Source organism: Silurus aristotelis (assembly GCF_946808225.1).
Source record: "Silurus aristotelis genome assembly, chromosome: 18".
Taxonomy (NCBI): Eukaryota; Metazoa; Chordata; class Actinopteri; order Siluriformes; family Siluridae; genus Silurus; species Silurus aristotelis.
In genome coordinates, this window is record NC_139591.1 from 13,048,722 (window position 1) to 13,068,863 (window position 20,142).

At 37.4% G+C, this 20,142-nt stretch overlaps 1 protein-coding gene and 1 long non-coding RNA gene across 2 annotated transcripts in view; one reads left to right on the forward strand and one right to left on the reverse strand.

Annotated features, from left to right (window-relative positions):
* Window positions 1-20,142, forward strand: part of LOC310741499 — an 89,823-nt gene that overhangs the window by 58,443 nt on the left and 11,238 nt on the right. The window lies entirely within an intron of this gene.
* Window positions 12,662-17,286, reverse strand: plk2a (polo-like kinase 2a). Its single transcript, XM_083567523.1, has 14 exons — window positions 16,540-17,286; window positions 16,209-16,316; window positions 16,003-16,119; window positions 15,777-15,906; window positions 15,501-15,684; window positions 15,212-15,410; window positions 14,965-15,112; window positions 14,753-14,847; window positions 14,506-14,641; window positions 14,314-14,394; window positions 14,036-14,195; window positions 13,807-13,936; window positions 13,600-13,710; window positions 12,662-13,488 (listed from the first exon to the last, which is right to left on the reverse strand). Exons 1-14 carry the CDS (start codon window positions 16,741-16,743, stop codon window positions 13,297-13,299), a joined length of 1,995 nt encoding a protein of 664 aa, XP_083423649.1. The 5' UTR covers window positions 16,744-17,286; the 3' UTR covers window positions 12,662-13,296.

The window sequence follows — 20,142 nt, forward strand, 5'->3', positions numbered from 1 at the left end:
ATTTCTCAACATTATAGCTATCTACAGCTAGGTTTGTATTAATTTTAGAACTTAAAGATGTCCAACCCAGTTAGAGTTAGATTTAATTAACTCAGTGGTCAGAATGAATGAGTTGGATTTCCTAAATGAGACCATCTCATCTTTAGCCCGCACCCAGCTCCTTTCCTCACGGACAGAACATCACAGACCCCTTCATAATGTATTCTATAAAGCGCAGCACCTTGTAACATTTGTGCCACTACGCACCATGTTATCACCTGTTCTGATGGTCACAATGATTATAAAAATATGCAATGAGCCAATGATTTGACTTGTTTTTGAACATGTGGTATGTCTCTGATCTGAGTCAGAAATAATCATAACTGAGCAATTTTGTGTGTTAATGACTTCATATTTCCTTCTGGAATGTCATTCTGGTTTCACTGTCAAGCTGTGAAGACAAGACCATTTGACTATTATTGTGAATTTCTACACAATTCAGGCATTGATATTATTCTGTGTTTTCAGCCTTCTGGTCCATAGTTCACTGACACAACGGGGCAGTAAAATCCGTCAAATCATCACTTTTGTTTATTTTGAGTAAAAGAGATAAGCACCCTCAGTTTATAATTAACACATGTTCCTATTTTTAAAAGAGTGAGCACAGATGTAACATAATAGTGATTACATCCTAGAACAAATGTAACGATGATTGGCATTTCAAATATTTGACTTGAGACTATTTTAAATATTTCTGCTGGTACTTTAAGGTGCATAGTCATGAAAGAATGTCTAATAAGTAATTACTAAATAGTCTAGCATTCTCTCTTGATTTGATTGGTTGTTATTAGAAATAAAGTTTCCACTAAATGTTTGTTTTAAACCTGTAGTCATTTATTTTTCATCAGGTGGGATGTAACAACTACAAAATAAAATATTTAAATGCAAATCTTATTAAAATCTCCATATTCTCCTCAGCTTGCATAAAATGTCATCAGTAAGACAGCTAAATATGAAAGCTAGAATACTTTTGCAAAAGACCAAAAGGAATAGGACACTACCATTACTGTAAATGCTGTAGGTTTGTATAGTTGGACCCTAAACAACAAACAAGTTTAAAAGATTATCATTTTTTTTCTATGTTAAAAATGTTGTTATAACTTTTGATGTATAGGTGTATACTGAGTATTTGCTAATGTGAGTGGGGAAGGTTGTGGAGGTGGAGAAAGGCTGTGAGTTTAAATCTTACCAACTAGTCCAACTACCAACTAATCAACTAGTGTTACTGCTGCACCCTTGAGCAAGGCCTAAGGCTCAAGTCGCTAATATGTAGTGCTGTAAATGCAAATGTCAGATTGTTGTTCAGGTTTGGACTCATCTGACGCTGGTACAAAATGTTTGTAAGAATCTAACCATTACAACCATATGTGCCTGTTGAACAACTCATTTCAGATTGATTAGTAATAAACCCATTCCATTGTCATAAAAAACTCCACACTTCTGGAAAGGTTTTCCACTAGATTTGGAAATATGGCTGTGGAGATTTATGCTCAGGCAACCACAAGAGCATTAGTGAGGTCAGGCGCTGATGTGTGATGAGGAAGACGAATCTCAGTCTGTGTTCCGGTTCATACAAAATCACTAATCACTGGGGTTAATGTTAGAATTCTGTACAAGAAGCTTGAATTCTTCCACTCCAAACCTGACAAAACTATGCATTTATGGACATTGGTTTGTGTACAGGGGCATTGTCAAATTTTGTTTCAAAAGACGATCAATTCAACTGTGTACTTCACTTTGGCAAAGAACCACATATGAGTGTGCTGAATGTCAGGTGTACACGTACTACATACTAGTGTATAAGTGTTATATAGATAAATATAACCCTATATCATTTTCTATTTTCTTAAAAATTGAATTACTACTGAATAACATTTAGGCAAAAGATTGCATTTGGAAATGCTTCTGTGTTCATTTGACTTTCTCAGACAGTAATATTAGCCACAGGCCAAATCCATGTGACATCCTGTCTCTATGCCTCTCGTACAGGGGTATTCAGTGAAGAAAACATTAGAAGTATCTTTGGTACCTAGTCATTATACTTCTTGTCTTTCTGACTATGTTTATTCTATTTAACAATTCTACTGCATAGCAGAGGTGTGACTCAGTGTGTTAGCGAATTCTGATATCAATGTGTAAATGTTAAATGAGTCAGAGTGTTTGAATATATTTGTATTAACATTTATAATGAGACAAGCATTTCTCAAACTCACAATGTCTGCGAAGAAATTGCTTCTTTCATGCATTTTTCTGTTTTATGTAGTTTAATTGAACAAGTCATTTTTGGCTTGCATTAGCTAAATCAAACAAACTAGCTTTGTTTCAGGTAAGGCCTATCTACAAACACTACCATGTGGTTCTTTATTAACTTGCAAGTCCATAACAATGGTTACAATGGTTAACATTGGTTTGCTACCTCAACACTTGTTCACAGAAAATCAACTACATTTGGGTCATTAAGTATTTGGACAGTTACACAATTTCGGTTACTTAGCCTCTGTGTACCATTACAATGGATTTAAAATGAAGCAATCAAGATGTAATTAAAATGTAGATGTTCAAATTTTGTTCAATTAGTTTCATTTTAAATAAATACTGCATTAAACAAGTAGAAATTACATATAGTTTTACATCGCAATTTTCACAGTATTAAAAGGAATTCGAAAACAAAGTCTCAACAACTTGTTTCTGTCCAAATACTTATGCTCCAAACTGTATATGCTTCCCATATAAAGGAAGGAGCTTGTCGATATAACAGAGCACTGAACAAGAAAGTGAATAACTGTAATCTAATGTTGTGGCTTTAAAAATCATGAACTCCCTCCTCCATATCGTATATGGACATCGTGCTTTTTATCTTGGCAGTGTTCCAGATATGCTCTGTAGCATGCACTTTATCCACAGTGCTAAAATTGATTTCAAAGTTGATGTCAGTCGTGACTTTGGGATGCTTCTCCCTCGGTCTTCATGATATATCCAATACAGTGAGCAGGCTGTTTCCTCATAAACATTTGTACATGTATTTCCTAGCATAATTTGTACATGGGTTGAGACATAGAAAGTTATCCAATAACTAGACTTTAACATGCAGGGATACGATTCGCTAATGTATAGATATGGAAGTGCACGTGTATATTGAATGTGTATCTGTGTTTTGCTTTTGAAAACATAATGGGACCTTAGACAGATCTTTGTAGCAATCTATACTGCTCTACATGGTCAGTAATGCATCAGCCACTCTCACAAATGCTGTTGCTACAAATATTTAATAAATTTCAATATTTCCAAATATCCAAACATTTTAAATATAAGTTTCTTTGGCAATGCTTTTTCATTATTGCTTGTATCATATTTTGTATCAAATTTCATGAAATGTAATTAATTAGTTGTTATTTTGTTGTCATGTGATTCTTTGTCTTTTATTGTTCACTGTTGTGCTAATTTATGTTCTGCTAATTACAGTATTTCATGATGTTATGTCTGCTAATTTCAGGAGTTTTTCCTCTTAATTACTACATGTTTTGTTTTCATGTGCTCTTTTTATCACAAGATGTCCTGTATCTATTGGTACTGTGACTAACTACAGAGTAGACAATGTTTACATGTAGCAATGACAATCCCTGTGCAAATGTTAATGGGCACGTGGTAGAGCTAGCTGAGCCAAATCAGTGGATTAAGAAAAAGCCTTATGAAGCTTATGAATGATCTTGTGCTTAGCTGTAGAAAAGAAGGCACATACATATACAGAAACACACACAAGCCTAGGCTGCTCTGGCATGCCAGAAAAACCATGAATGAAATGATCTAGTCTAGTCATGCACAAAAACATATGCTTAGCTGAAATCATTTACAAGCATACCTGTGGTGCAAAAAAATTCAAAAACATGTTTCAGAAGATGGTGCTGGCAGGACATAGATTAAAACCTTATTTAGTGATAACATTTTATCACCCTTTACACTGATGTAACTGTAGGCAAGCAATTTTCTGGTTTATGTGTTTATCTTGGATATATTTGGCTTGATCTTTGACTTGATCTGTCACATAACTCAAAAGAGATGAAGCCAGGTCGTATTGCCCTGGAAGTTTTTGTAACTTTGCCAGGAGCAGAAACAAAGGGAACTAGATGCTTTACTTCATGTGTTGATCCTTGTGTGTTAATTGATGCTCAAAATACATGCAACATGCTCAAATATGTCCCATATAAAAAAAAAAATTCATATGTGATTAAAAAATGTAATGAATGCTTGTTCTTCTCTATTCATTTTTTAAGCCAGCTACTTTACTGAAATATTGCTGCAAAGATAATAGGAGAAATAGTAAGAGACCACTGAAATGTTAAGCCATTGCAATCAAACATACCAAAAAACTTTCTGCAATATAAAAACACAGGATGATGTTTATCAAAGCCGAGTGCAGTGTATCTTTCCAAAAGAGCAGTGAAATGTAATCTCTGTGTTATTGCTTCTTTCATCCTCCCAAAAAGACCTTTAAGTTCATGGCTGTGTTATTGGAAAGTATAAAATTACAGATGTCTGGTTTCTATATATTCCAGCTGCCTAAATCTCCCTATTAAAAGGCTGCCAGCTCTGTAACTGTGTGAAATAAAATGCAAGTCTCCCAAAAGAAAAAACATATACTCTCCTCCTGACATGACAGACTTTTTTTAAGGTTAATAGGACATTTCTTATGAACTATACCAAACTATAACAAAATATATTTAAGCTAACAATCACACTTTCATCCTTTCATATTTCTTCACAAAAAAATAGCTTATGACCCAGTCTCACTGTTTCTTAAGTAAACAATCTCACCTGGACACTGTAGACTTGCTTAGGTGCAATAGTAGATTAAGGTGCAATCGTTTATTTCTTAATTGTACAAATAACCTGGAAGATTTGTAGAACATAATTAAAAACAATTTAAGAGAAAAATCTGCTTTGGAAAACTCATCTCTTCAGTTAATGGAAAATATATACAGACTAGAGAGGTAAGATTCACCAATTCACATTGGTGCATCAACATAAAAGGTAACAATTTTAAAAGGTGTGCATATATGTATATATATATATATATATATATATATATATATATATATATATATATATATATATATATATATATATATATATATATATATTCCCGTGGGCTCACCACCTGCAGGAGGGACCGTAAGGGACAGTGCTGTGAGGATTGGGCAGCAGTCGAAGGCGGGGGCCTGCTTAGACTGCTGCCCCCGCGACCCGAATTACGGATAAGCGGGAGAAGATGAATGAATGAATATATATATATATATATATATATATATATATATATATATATATATATATATATATATATATATATATATAAAATTATTAGTAAATGTGCTGTACTTTTTTTTTTTTTTTTTTAAGTGACTAATAATTTGTGACTAGTTTTTTATTTCTCAAGCCTTTCCCCTGGTGGTCTAGTGGTTAAGATGCAGCGCTCCCACCGCTGTGACCCGGGTTCGATTCCCGGTCAGGGAACCATCCCCAGCCACTCTTAGTGCCGGTCCCAAGCCCGGATAAATTGGGGAGGGTTGCGTTAGGAAGGGCATCCAGCGTAAAACATGTGCCAAATCAAACGTGCGGAGGATCCGCTGTGGCGACCCCTAACGGGAGAAGCCGAAAAGAAAGTATTTTATTTCTCAAGCCTGTTCTCTCACTGTTTTTCTGCACGACAAAGGCCTGTTTGTGAAAGGGCGATGTTTGAAAGAGTAAGAAGGCACTAAAGTAAATATATAATTTGCTGTCTATCTGACCCAAAGAAATTAAACTACCATATTGAATTGCATAGCACCATATATTTTCCATTGCATCATATTGCATTGGATCACATTGTGTTGAATCAAATCGAAATCAGCTTGCACTGCATTGTAATATGGGTAAATCATATCACATCGGGGGAGTGGTGGCTCCAGCGGTTAAGGCGCTGGGTTGCTGATCGGAAGGTCTGGGGTTCAAGCCGCGGTATCGCCAAGCTGCCACTCTTGGGCCCTTGAGCAAGGCCCTTAACCCTCTATGCTCCGGGGGTCCCTTACGAGGGACATATCAAGGTCCGTGACGTCTGAGTGACGTGGGGCCGCCTTCCCGTGGGCTCACCACCTGCAGTTGGGACCGTAAGGGACGGTGCTGTGAGGATTGGGCAGCAGTCGAAGGCGGGGGCCTGCTTAGACTGCTGCCCCCGCGACCCGAATTACGGATAAGCGGGAGAAAATGAATGAATGAATGAACATATCACATAGCTGCTTCGATCCACATGGTCCATTTAAGATTCTGGGGTTGGAACAACATATATTATTGAAATGTATATCATTTAAACACACCCGAATGTAACACATTTAATCTTTGGGGAAAATGACTAGTTCACAAATTCACCTATTGCGCTAGTATATGAGTGCATACTAGCAGATTCAGTCTAATTACATCATAGTAATTTTACTTAAGCTGTTTAAAAACTAAAGATTTATCTTTGTCACTTTTTTTGAGTTTTAGTCAAAAGTAAAGCCGATTCCTGCCAAAAGTTGACATCTTAGTTTGTAACATCCAACTTTGAGCCATAGGCTGCAAAGCAGGTTTTCTATTTTATTGTTTAAAATATCAATCTGGAGGGTTCCCAAAAATTTAAAGGCACTGGATGTACCATGGAGTACCATGTTCAGACAATAAACAATGTGGAGTGGAGAGATATGGCACAATAGTAAAATGAGTGAAAACGGTATGTTACAATGGAATTAATGGCCAGGAGAAAATAGGTCAGGGAAGCTGACAATAAATTAATTGCAGCAATTTCTCACATGTACTGGTTGTTTCTTTACATGTGACAACAATAACCAGAATAAATCATGTGTCTGTTCTTTGGGGTAGGGCTTTTTTTTTTTTTTTTAAGAGAAAAGAAGCCATTTGGAATGCTGTTTTGGTCTGATGAGACCGAATAACTTTTTGGCCATAATGCCAGAAAAAGGTTTGGCATAAAAACCTGACAGCATTGTGGTGGCAGCATCATGCATCATAAAAACTAGACAATTCTGTTGCCAAAAACTTAAGGCTTTTAGCCCGACAACATCTTGAACTACATATCTGAAGCCACAAAGTATTGGCTTTACCTAAACAAGGTCATAGTTTTGGATCAAATTTGTGGGGTGACCTGAAAAGTTCGGAATGTATTTGTAAAGAAATAATAGAACAATAATATGATATATCAGTATGAAACAAGGTGATTGCCTCTTACACAAAAACGCTGTTATAGAAGATGCGTTATTTAAGTATTAGTTTTAGGGGGTTCACATTTATTCTACAACAATTTTGTTGTTATTATTATTATTATTGTTGTTGTTATTTTTTTTATTAAAATTTTTTCACCCTAAATTAAGTATTATTTGTTATTTACTTTAACTAAAAGGTTAACATTTTACAATTAAGGTAGAAAAGATTCTGATGTGATTTATCTTTATTTATATTGATATTTATTCTACTTTTTTTTTTTTTACATAACAAGCACATATGAATAATCCTAGAGAGCTAATGGAACTAGAAAGTATGGTATTCATGTCAGAAATCTTATGTCAGCTCATAGTTATTGTTACAGGTTTGGACACACAGAGTTTTCTTTATTTTCATGACTATGAAAATTGTAGATTCACACTGAAGGCATCAAAACTATGAATTAACACATGTGGAATTATATACATAACAAAAAAATTAACTGAAAATATGTCATATTGTAGGTTCTTAAAAGTAGCCACCTTTTGCTTTGATTACTGCTTTGCACACTCTTGGCATTCTCTTGATGCCTACTTTGAATAACCTACAATATGACATATTTTCAGTTGTTTCAAACTTTTTTGTTATGTATATAATTCCACATGTGTTAATTCATAGTTTTGATGCTTTCAGTGTGAATCTACAATTTTCATAGTCATGAAAACAAAGAAAAATCTTTGAATGAGAAGGTGTGTCCAAACTTTTGGTCTGTACTGTATGTATGTGTAGATAGATAGATAGATAGATAGATAGATAGATAGATAGATAGATAGATAGATAGATAGATAGATAGATAGATAGATAGATAGATAGATAGATAGATAGATAGATAGATAGATAGATAGATAGATAGATAGATAGATAGATAGATAGATAGATAGATAGATAGATAAAGAGGATGTCCATTTTATATTTTACAACAGAAAGATTTTATAACAGAAACATTTACATCTACTCCTAATTTAATTGATTTCTTTTATACAAATTTATTCACATTTGGTGTCATGCCATCTTACTGCTTGTTAAGTGTTTTATAGTTAATTTGCTGCTGTAAAGCTTTGAGATTAAAATTGATAGATTTTCCCCTAGGAACTTTTTTAATATAAAGTATTGTAGGACCTTCATGGTGCTTTTAGACCTGTTGGTTTCTTACTATATTTAACTTTGAACACCACTTCAGTTCTGTAAGATGTTGTTACTTACACTAGTAATAATCAGCAGGCAATCCATGAAGCCCATGGATTTGAAGGCAGTACAAAAATTATGCTAGCATGAAACAGGAAGCACACTGCATTGATCCTAATCCTAAAACTATTTCCACCTTGGTTATAGGATGCATTTATTAAAAGGTTTTATTGAATTGTGTGTGAAGGAAGGCTGTAAAGACTGTTGTTTAAGATTTTTTTTTTATTTGTTCCCTGTGTCATTGTACATGCCTTCACGATGAAACTCTTTATTCTGCAGGGATGAGCTATGGCAAACACTAGGCAGGTTTGTCTGTAGGAATGCATGGGTGTGGTTTGTTATGCCAAATGGCATGAATAGACTTGTTGCGGTACCACAAGAATGCAACACATCTTCCCTGTGCACTGCTACAGACTTGAGATCTTTAGAAAACTGCAATACTGTCATAGGCAAACAGAAACAAATATATCATTAATCACACTGGCATTTAGCAATGTAATGCCATTAAGAAATAATCAAAAGCGAATTTACAGTAAATCTCTGTAAGGATATGTTCAGTCTTGCCATTTTATTGCATGAGAGTGTATCATTAGATACTTGTTTATTGACCTGTATTGCAAGAATGTTCTTTACGAAACTGCAAAATGTAACAAGAAATTGTGCATATGGAGTAAAATGCACTGAAAACTATTTGTTGCTAGATGAACATGAATGATTTGACAAGAAAAACATATATGCTAACAACCTTTAATAAACAACATTTAAAAAAAAAAACAGATAGTAGGAAGTAGAAAGTAAAAGTAGGAAACTAGGACAAAAATGCATGACTAATGTATGTAATGTAGGACAGTTGGACATGGGACAATCGCATAATGGACAATTGAGTGAATGACAGATGGCTATTATGTAAGTGGGTGTGATTCACTGTTCTCAGTTATGTACATGGAAATGTGGCATCCTCATGGTCAACTTTATTAATACTCATGCACCTTATTTTCCTTAACGTTTTTTGAGTAAATAAAAAATAAATCGTATTAAAGGTTATAAGTGAGCTTGTGCATAATACCACACACACTAAATTCAATTTAATTTTAAACTTTTATATTTATTTATTTATATTTTAATAAAAATGGTCAAACAGAAATGCCCCCTGCAATAATTGCGCATTAATCAAATTAACGGCATTAATTTGATTAATGCCGTTAAAATGAATTTACGTTGATTTTTCTCAAACACTATGCACATGAACACACTTTACAGTGTCCAATGCCTTTGGCATCAACTATAGTTTTTCGTGGTTGTTTTGTTCACATTTGCATCCAACAGAACAACCCAAGTGTGTGGCCTTTCGTTTAGACTCAGTCTCAGTCAAATCACTTCAAAGCCAGTTTCTTCCAAAATTATCCTAAGGCAGCTGGTGCATTCTCAAATTACACAGCAGCTGCAAACGAAGACAAAGAGGTTATAAAAGGTAAGGAAAGTTAAAGGTCAGTACAGTTCTTTTCATTATTAATAACATGAATGACTTCTATGAGCACATGCCACCATAAATACAGTAGGAGTCCAAAGTAGAAAGCTGATCCACATTTTAGGGGGTTATCTATAGTTTGTTCAAATTTGGCTTTCTGAATTACTTTCATTTATTTATACATTTAATTGCTATACTCTGGTCTGGATTGCAGTGGATCTGGTATCTAGCCAAGAACTATCATGAAAATCATTTTAGGGCATTCACACCTAGGGGAAATATAGCATAGCTTAAACAATTATTTTACTGTCAGGGATTTGATAGGTAGAAACTGGGTAGGAACCAAGAAAAAAAAACCCACATAAATGTGGTAAAAACATGCAAAACTCCACACAGGCAGCAACCCAAGCTTAGGATTGTGTCAGGGACTCTTGACTGTGTGAGGTGGCAGCACTACCCACTGAGCTATCTGAGCTTTTTCTACACTGTATTGCCAAACGTATGAAGAAACCTGACCAATAACACATCATATAAACATACCAATATCAATTTTGCTCATATAACAATGTCCACTCTTATGAGAAGGCATTCTATCAATTTCAGAAAGTGGTTGTGGAGATTTTGCTTATTCATCCGCAAGAAAATCATTGGGCTTGAGCACCGCTAAAATATAATAGCCTTTATTTGTCAAATATACATTACAGCACAGTAAAATTATTTTCTTCCCATACCCCAGCATGTTCAGAAGCTTGGGTCAGAGCATAGAGTCAGACATGATACAGTGCCCCTGGAGCCCAGAGTGTTAAGAGCCTTGATCAAGGGCCCCAAGAGTGGCAGCTTGGTGATACCAGGGCTTGAACCCCCGACCTTCTGATCAGTAACCAGGCACCTTAACCACTGAGCTACCACTCCTGGATTGGGCACTGATGTCAGACAAAAATGCCTGGTGCACAGTCAGTGGTCCAAGAGATGCTCAGAGGTGTTCAGTGGGCCACTTCAGTGCCTCTACAACAACCTTGGCAAAGCATGTCTTTATGACGCTTGCTATGTGCACAACTGGTTACTGGAACTGGTTAATTCCAGTGAATGGGAAATGATTAATGATAATTATTCTTAGAATAATGTGGTACTAGTTTGTGGAAGGCCCACAAATGGGTGTGATGGTAAGTTGTCCATACACTTCTGGCGAAATAGTGATGTATCAGATGTATGCCGCAACCGAAAAAACAGAACCAGGTGGAAAGTGGCTTTTAAACGGATTCATCTGCCAGTAACAGGAAATGTTTTGAGTTTCTGACTGCCTAATAATCATTATACAGGAGCCTGAACCTTAACATTTTTGTTCCTAATTTATGTATGGCTGATTGTTACTATATTTTGACCATCTGTCTTTGCGCAACACCATTTCAATGAAACCTTCATTTATTTTGGAGGAGAAATGTTCTGAACATTTACCCTAAAAAAAGTCATTAAAAAGCAATTTTCTGCCATGAACAAGAGCATGTCTGGAACAAAGTCGGTGCTCAATTAACTTTAGGAACCCTGTGGAGTCAAGTGCTAAGTGTTCTATATTTATAAAATCTGAAACCTAAACCCTTTGGGTTGGCTGCCACAAGTTTGGACTTTTTTATTTTTATTTTATGTTTGTTACCAGTAGACAATAAGTAATTTATCACAAAATGCACTTTTGCTTGTATTGTGTCACCCTCTCAGAACATATGGTGCTTATGTTTTTTTGCCTTTCATTATCTTTGCCATTTTGTAGAACATTATTTAATGATCAATGGCTTATGATAGTTCCAGCATAGTAATCTAACAGTGACTCATGAGAGACGAGACAGCTTACAGTTCATAGAACCAGATGGCATGAGTAGGAACTCCAGGATGCCAAAAGAATGGCTATTCTGTTGGCTCTAATAATGGTGTGTGCTGGGTACCTGTGAAACTTTTAATTTAACATATGTATTTCCTTAATCCAGCATGTTGTTACATAAGTAACTAAACAGTGTCTGGTTGCAAACTGCCCATTGAGTGCAGCATTTTTGTTGTTTTGGATTTCATTGGTATATATATATATATATATATATATAGCTTGAATACTGTAGCAGTCAACAAAGCAATGCATACAAGATAAATTATGAATGGGCTGCTGAGAAAACAAGCAAAAGTAATGTTTGTGCATCCACTTCCTTTATGTTGTCAATACAGTCTCAATAAGTTTTGTCTCAGTCATGATAGTTATCTGCAGGCTACAGATAAGTCAGAAGGAAAAGAACCAGTTCTCAGTTTCATTGTAGCAACAGATCAGTTTACATATTGTCATGCCTATGAATAGCCAGGAATTTATTTAATTATGTAAACTTTTTTTTTTTTTTTCTTCATGTAATTCAGTACTTCAACCCAAAGCGCAGGCATCCCCCCCCCCCCCTCTCTCTTTGGGCATTTATCCATTTGATTTGCAACTTTAACTGGATCAAAAAAAAGTTTACATAACAGAGGCTGTCATCTGCACGTGGTTGAAATTTAAATATAAAGATAGTGAAACATCTACATGATACTGAACTGTAACTGTTCTTGTTTGTTGTTGTTGTTAAATGCTCTTCATTGCATCTGATGCCGTTGGATCTCAGGATTTTTATATTACACAGAACTCCACGGAAGATCCCACAACTCAAGCAACCAAAGTCATTTTAAGGTTCTCTTTATTAAATAAATAAATACTGGTTTTTGACAAATAAGTTACATCCAATGCACACTAGTTTATCGTTCCAGTCAACATTAGAGACATGCCTGGCTACTTATCCATTCCCCAAACAGTGATTATTGTGTGGGAGGTTGAAGCCACCCACAAAAGACTATGGCATTGGTTAAAAGATCTCACCACGTAGTCCCGTCCTGCTGTGGAATGTATTCACAGTTTTACAATGGTCTGCTCTGTACAGAGCTACACAACATCACCCTGTCCCACTGAAGCCACTTCAATGTCCACAATGGATGCAAACATGGCTGTTATGTTTCAGTGAACAAGATTGCTGCATATTTATATAGCAAAGAAACATATGTTATTTAAAACTTAAGTCCATTTGATGGCCTTTTCTGGTTCCAGCCCAGCTGTCAATCATAATTGTAAGTCCTAATTCAACAGTTCCTGTGGACAGGATTCGTGCTTGTACCTCAAATCCATTGCCAAAGCATGTAGACCGAGCACTTGGCTCATGGCCAACAGAACAAAATGTTCCAGTGAATATAAGTCCATGAAGTCCATCAAAAAAAAAAAAAAGTCTTAGCCATGAGCAAGATCTTCAGCAGATTTGTGGTGTTCAATTGCACCTCTGGAGAAGCATATTAAGGGCGTACTCTATGCGGCTCCGCAGGTCAGGGGAACATCCACAGCAGAGTAGGGTGCTGAGGCGTAGTGTGGTGGATACACGCTCCTCGTTGATGTACGTCAGCAGGTATTCCTCATTTTGGCTGCACAATATGATCTTTGTGTGGTCGTGGTAAAAGTTCACCTGTAAAGTAAAATTTTTTTTATTATTAGCTCAACAACAAAAAAACAAAAAAAATTGAAGGAGGTGGTACAATGAGGAATGAGAAATATCTGCATGAAGACCAAGCTGTACCTGAAAAGTGCCATCATTGAAGAGCATCATGAGTGCACGATCTGATTTAAGCCACTGCAGGAGATACAACCTTGGCTTGCTGATATCAATTACATTGGGTAAATCACCACCCTGTAGAGTTAGAACAATGTCATTCAGATGAAGTCATGTTAAAATATTAGATATGCACGTGGAGTCTTTGGTTTTGCACCAAGTGCAGATACTCACGTCCATAAGATTTTCTTCCATATAATGCGCAAAGTACTTGAGGATGGTGACCTGGCTGACAAACTGCTCTGGGGCCTCACTGGTAGAGAAGACTGTACACTGACCCAGCTCTGCATAGTAATGCACAGTTCTGCAAGACAAACCAATTACATTAATTTCAAGACGTTAAAGTTTACAAAAACCTTTATTCATTGTATAGTTGTACATTTCTGTTTTTGGGCCTACTTACTTCTTATCAGACAGCAGGCTCATATGGGTGCCGTTGTTGAAAAGGACACCGACCGTGTGGTCAGACAGCTGATAGCCAAAGCCATACTTGTTGGAGTAATCCACCCATTTAGTCACCCATTGAAAGATGCAGTTTACGCTCTCCTTCGAAATGTCATTAGCTGCAAGGATGAAATAAACACTATAAATCCAGAATAAATACCAGTTTACCAGTGGAGCTATGTTAAAAGATTGAGCAGCTGAAAGTAATGTTAAAAATATTTCAAATAAACTGCATACCTTCTGGCATGTTCTCCAGACAGCCTCTGAGTACTCTGGCAACAGTGTCTGCTACAGTACCCATCATGCTATCCTCCAAGCCTGCCATCAAAACAAAGCATTGAAATCCTTTAGCAATCATATTACAGCATACATTAATATTTCAACACAGCAAATAGAGGGAATTGCAAAAGCACAGGCAAAAACACATACATTCACTACTGCTGCTGCAGCTTCCCAGCGTGCCTCGGACAATCATGCGGATGGTGTCACGGATTTGCTGCTTGTTACCGGCATCCTTAGAAGCGACAACTGGCTTTCCAGTCGATGGTAGCGGGGGCTTACTGTCCTAAGGGGAACATGGGGGAAATCTTATTACTCACAGACAACAGGGATAAAGTGTCCCTTGTGTTCTAACAGGAAACTTAAGTAATTAGAAGGCATTGTGATCATAGCTCACCTCAGGAGATTGCCTGCAAGGCTGATTGCTGATTGAGGCCTTCCTGAGGTTATGTCGCAGTCTATGGATGTCCTCTTCCTCTTTAGTCAGTTTATCTAAATGTAAACGAAAGTAGTTAGAGATCACATGATCACAGCTTACTACACAAGTAATGCTATAACAGGAGTATAAAATGGAATCAAAACTAAATATCTATTTAAAAAGTCGCTTACTTAATGTTTCAAAGTACTTGGCTTTGTCTTTCTTGCCACCAAACAGAGCAGCTGCAGCCTTCTTGAAGAAGCTCTTGGCAGGGCTGGTGTGTTGGAGGTCTGGAGCTGTGTGACAGCAGCTGACAGACAGTCTGTCTGGGGTGAAACCCTAGAACAAGGCAAAACAAGAACGGTTTTTAAACACATGATGCAAAACATTGCAGAAAGAACAAAGCCCAATAATTTTCTACAAGAACCAATGACACACCTGGCTGAAGAAGTCATGGTGTAGTATATCATCAAGCCTTGGCCTTTCCTCTGGGCTCTTGGCAAGCATGATGCTTATGAGGTGCTTGGCCTGTGGAGACAATGTAGAGGGCATGGTATATCGTGCTTCCCTTATGCACCGGTATGTCTCTTTCAAATTGGTGGTTTCAAATGGTGGCCTGCCCAACAGCATTGTATACCTGTAGATATAGAACATATGCAACTTAGAAAGACAGTTTCAGACAAAATATGTGGTATACTCCATTTTAAATCCAGGACATGGCACTTACATGACACAGCCGAGAGCCCATACATCTGATTCACAGCCATGGCCTTGTTTGTTAAGGACTTCAGGAGACAAATAGTTTGGAGTTCCACATATTGTTCTTCTCCGGTTCTCAACTGGTTCTAGCTTTGCTGCCAGGCCAAGGTCCCCTATCTTCAGCTCCATTGCCTCATTAATGAAGAAGTTACCTGTTGCATTCAGAAAATGGAGTTACATCGCATGTATTTGAAATGATGTATTAGCTAAATCTTCCGTGCAACAATAATTGTCAAATGCTCACCTAATTTAAGGTCTCTGTGGAGGATTTCCTGTTCATGGAGGTACTTCAGTCCTGAGATGATCTGCCTTAGGTAGTATCTAACCTCTGGTTCTGTGAGCACCTTGCGCGCTTTCAGAATATGCGCCAATGACTAAAGGGAAGAGAATGATGTTAGTTTTGTCAGAGAGAAAGTATGAGCTAAACCAATGTATTGCACTATAGCTATTAGACTCTTGTAGAAACGTACTCGTCTACTGCAGTGCTCAAGAAGGATGTAGATATTGTCTTTGTCCTCGAAGTGGTTGTAGAATTGGACGATGTGTTTGTGATGAAGGACTCTGTGCAATTCAATTTCTCTGTCAATCTGTTAAAACAGAATAAAAGTTACTTGGGTGTAACTGATAGTGTGAGTCAACAAGCAAGAATCATTTACTGTGTGAGAAAGAAACACACCTTTTCTCTCTGGTGAGGTTTGGAGACACGTGTGTGAGGAATAATTTTCACAGCATACAATTTGCCTGTACCCAGATCTGTAAATTCGTAGCATTTGGCAAAGCCACCCTGTCAACACAAACATACTTTAGTCAACACACAGGATCGGAACTGAACATCTACAATAACAATGTCAAAATATGTGAAACCATAAAATGTAAAAAAGAAAGAAAGAAACGCAACAAACAAACAAGTCGACTGAATATATGTCCCACATATGGTGAACAGTACTCATCCTCCCCTCCTCTAGTTACATACATCCCCGCACGTCTAGCTTTTAAAGCATTCATACCTTGCCGAGGACTTTGCCTCTACAGTAGCATTTCCCCGTCGTGCAGTCGGATATGATCCGCGACATCTCCTGCGTCACGTGCGCGCTGTCCTCCGCCTTCCCACGTCTTGTCTCAGTGGGCTTGTGATGCGTGTTGTGCTCGCACATTTTGCTGCTGCTTACAGGTTGATGAGCGATAGTCCTGAGAATGTCCATGCTCCGCATCAGATACTAACTCAGTACAAAAAAACCCTCACAACTGAGAGGGACGCCGCGCGCGCTGCCGTTTTATAAACCAACAGACCGGCCCCTATACTTTCACCGCCTACGTCACGCCTCTCGAGCACTCAATGGCTGCGTTTACAGCCGCACAGGAGCGTCCACTAACCAGCCCTCTGTGTGTGTGTGTGTGTGAGAGAGAGAGAGAGAGAGAGAGAGAGAGAGAGAGAGAGAGAGAAAACCAAAACATAAAACACGTTTCATTTCATAAAAGAACACGCGATTAAACATAAAAATGGCAACAAATAAACAGTTTAGATGGTTACATTAATGAGAGGAACCCCACCCTGATGAATACCTATGAATCTAATTCAAATAAATATCCAAAGCTTATTATTATTATTATTATTATTATTATTATTATTATTATTATTATTATATTTCCTTAAACAATAAACATAATTTATTAAAATACATTTTGTATCCAGTGAAATGGGCTCGGTAAACTGTTGCACTGAAACACTGTGTCAATCCGGTTAGATGTTAGCTCTGCAGCTAAGTGCTGCTGTAAGCCTGCCTCATTGTTTTAATCATATTAAACGCAAAATGCCAGTTTTAGAGGGCCGTCTCACCGTCTCTCGCCGTGGTGAATTGAAAGTCCTTTAGCGCCACCATGTGATACATGTACATCTCTACAGCTAAACCTTTCACCCGAGGCGTCCTTGTTCCCTTTAAGCCTCATACCCCAACCCCCTTCTCCTCCAACACATCTGATCCAATTAATCAGCTCATTAACAACCTCTCTTGGGTTGAATTGGGTTTGTCAGAGCATGGAGAACATAGAAATATGAAGTGAAAGAAGTACTCCAGGACTAGTTTGCATCCTGTGGTGTAAACCTTGGATAACACAAAAGAACCCAATATTAATCTGACCATATGCTAATAGGAGAAATAGGGAATAATTCTGATGGCCAGAGAGAGAGGCATGCCTTGCAGCAGAAATGGTTGGACCTTTGTGTTGTGCCAAATATATTTATTTTTACTGTATTAGGCAGATGCTGCTTTTTGTCAGGAAAAGGACAACATTTGAGCACTTTAGGGCCTTGCTCAAAAGCCCAGTGACAGGGGCGTGTCTAAAAGGGGGGTGTCACAGGATGGCACAGGCCCCCCTATTGCCCCACCAACAGCACAGATGATCAAAGAATAACATCTGCAATGCAGGAGCAATTCGGGTGCGTTTAAAATCTCATGTGCTGATGTCATTCTCTAATCGGTAGGCGTAGCACCGCTTGAAGTAGAACACACTTACTCACTGTCTGGTCCACTGCCACTCAATGCTTTGTTCATTGAAAGTCTTAAAATATAATTATAGGCCTATATGTGTGTGTGTGTGTGTGTGTGTATGTATATGTATACATATATATATATATATATATATATATATATATATATATATATATATATATATATATATATATATATATATATATACAGTGAGGAAAATAAGTATTTGAACACCCTGCTATTTTGCAAGTTCTCCCACTTAGAAATCATGGAGGGGTCTGAAATTGTCATCGTAGGTGCATGTCCACTGTGAGAGACATAATCTAAAAAAAAAAATCCAGAAATCACAATATATGATTTTTTAACTATTTATTTGTATGATACAGCTGCAAATAAGTATTTGAACACCTGAGAAAGTCAATGTTAATATTTGGTACAGTAGCCTTTGTTTGCAATTACAGAGGTCAAACGTTTCCTGTAGTTTTTCACCAGGTTTGCACACACTGCAGGAGGGATTTTGGCCCACTCCTTCACACAGATCTTCTCTAGGTCAGTCAGGTTTCTGGCCTGTCGCTGAGAAACACGGAGTTTGAGCTCCCTCCAAAGATTCTCTATTGGGTTTAGGTTTGGAGACTGGCTAGGCCATGCCAGAACCATGATATGCTTCTTACAAAGCCACTCCTTGGTTATCCTGGCTGTGTGCTTTGGGTCATTGTCATGTTGGAAGACCCAGCCTCGACCCATCTTCAATGCTCTAACTGAGGAAAGGAGGTTGTTCCCCGAAATCTCGCAATACATGGCCCCGGTCATCCTTTCCTTAATACAGTGCAGTCGCCCTGTTCCATGTGCAGAAAAACACCCCCAAAGCATAATGCTACCACCCCCATGCTTCACAGTAGGGATGGTGTTCTTGGGATGGTACTCATCATTCTTCTTCCTTCAAACATGTTTAGTGGAATTATGACCCAAAAGTTCTATTTTGGTCTCATCTGACCACATGACTTTCTCCCATGACTCCTCTGGATCATCCAAATGGTCATTGGCAAACTTAAGACGTGCCTGTACATGTGCTGGTTTAAGCAGGGGAACCTTCCGTGCCATGTATGATTTCAAACCATGACGTCTTAGTGTATTACCAACAGTAACCTTGGAAACGGTGGTCCCAGCTCTTTTCAGGTCATTGACCAGCTCCTCCTGTGTAGTTTTGGGCTGATTTCTCACCTTCCTTAGGATCATTGAGACCCCACGAGGTGAGATCTTGCATTGAGCCCCAGTCCGAGGGAGATTGACAGTCATGTTTAGCTTCTTCCATTTTCTAATGATTGCTTCAACAGTGGAAATTTTTTCACTAAACTGCTTGGCAATTTCCCCGTAGCCCTTTCCAGCCTTGTGGAGGTGTACAATTTTGTCTCTAGTGTCTTTGGACAGCTCTTTGGTCTTGGCCATGTTAGTAGTTGGATTCTTACTGATTGTATGGGGTGGACAGGTGTCTTTATGCAGCTAACGACCTCAAACAGGTGCATCTAATTTAGGATAATAAATGTAGTGGAGGTGGACATTTTAAAGGCAGACTAACAGGTCTTTGAGGGTCAGAATTCTAGCTGATAGACAGGTGTTCAAATACTTATTTGCAGCTGTATCATACAAATAAATAGTTTAAAAATCATATATTGTGAGTTCTGGATTTTTTTTTTAGATTATGTCTCTCACAGTGGACATGCACCTACGATGACAATTTCAGACCCCTCCATGATTTCTAAGTGGGAGAACTTGCAAAATAGCAGGGTGTTCAAATACTTATTTTCCTCACTGTATATATATATATATATATATATGAAATACGTTAATGCATGTTGAAAGCTCCTTAGTTTGTGCTTAGTTGTGTTATTTAGCCACGATGCATCGCTTAAAATATAAATTAAAATAGAAAGAATTTCTTCCTGATGTTTCAAAGATTTAAATATTTTCGCAAATAGTCAGCAGTAATGTGGTAAATGCTAAAATGTGAGGTTTTAATAATGTTAGCATTCTGACAATGGGAATTTTAAGAATAGTAAAAACCTGTTTGTATTAAATAAACATATGTTTTTGCATGGCAGTCTTTTATATTTTTTATTTTTT

Coding starts and splice junctions, on each gene's coding strand:
- plk2a (XM_083567523.1), bottom strand. CDS start 16,743: ATGCGGAGCATGGACATTCTCAGGACTATCGCTCATCAACCTGTAAGC. Junction 16,120..16,208: donor AACCTCACCAGAGAGAAAAG/GTGTGTTTCTTT, acceptor CTGTTTTAACAG/ATTGACAGAGAAATTGAATT. Junction 15,685..15,776: donor CCACAGAGACCTTAAATTAG/GTGAGCATTTGA, acceptor TGAATGCAACAG/GTAACTTCTTCATTAATGAG.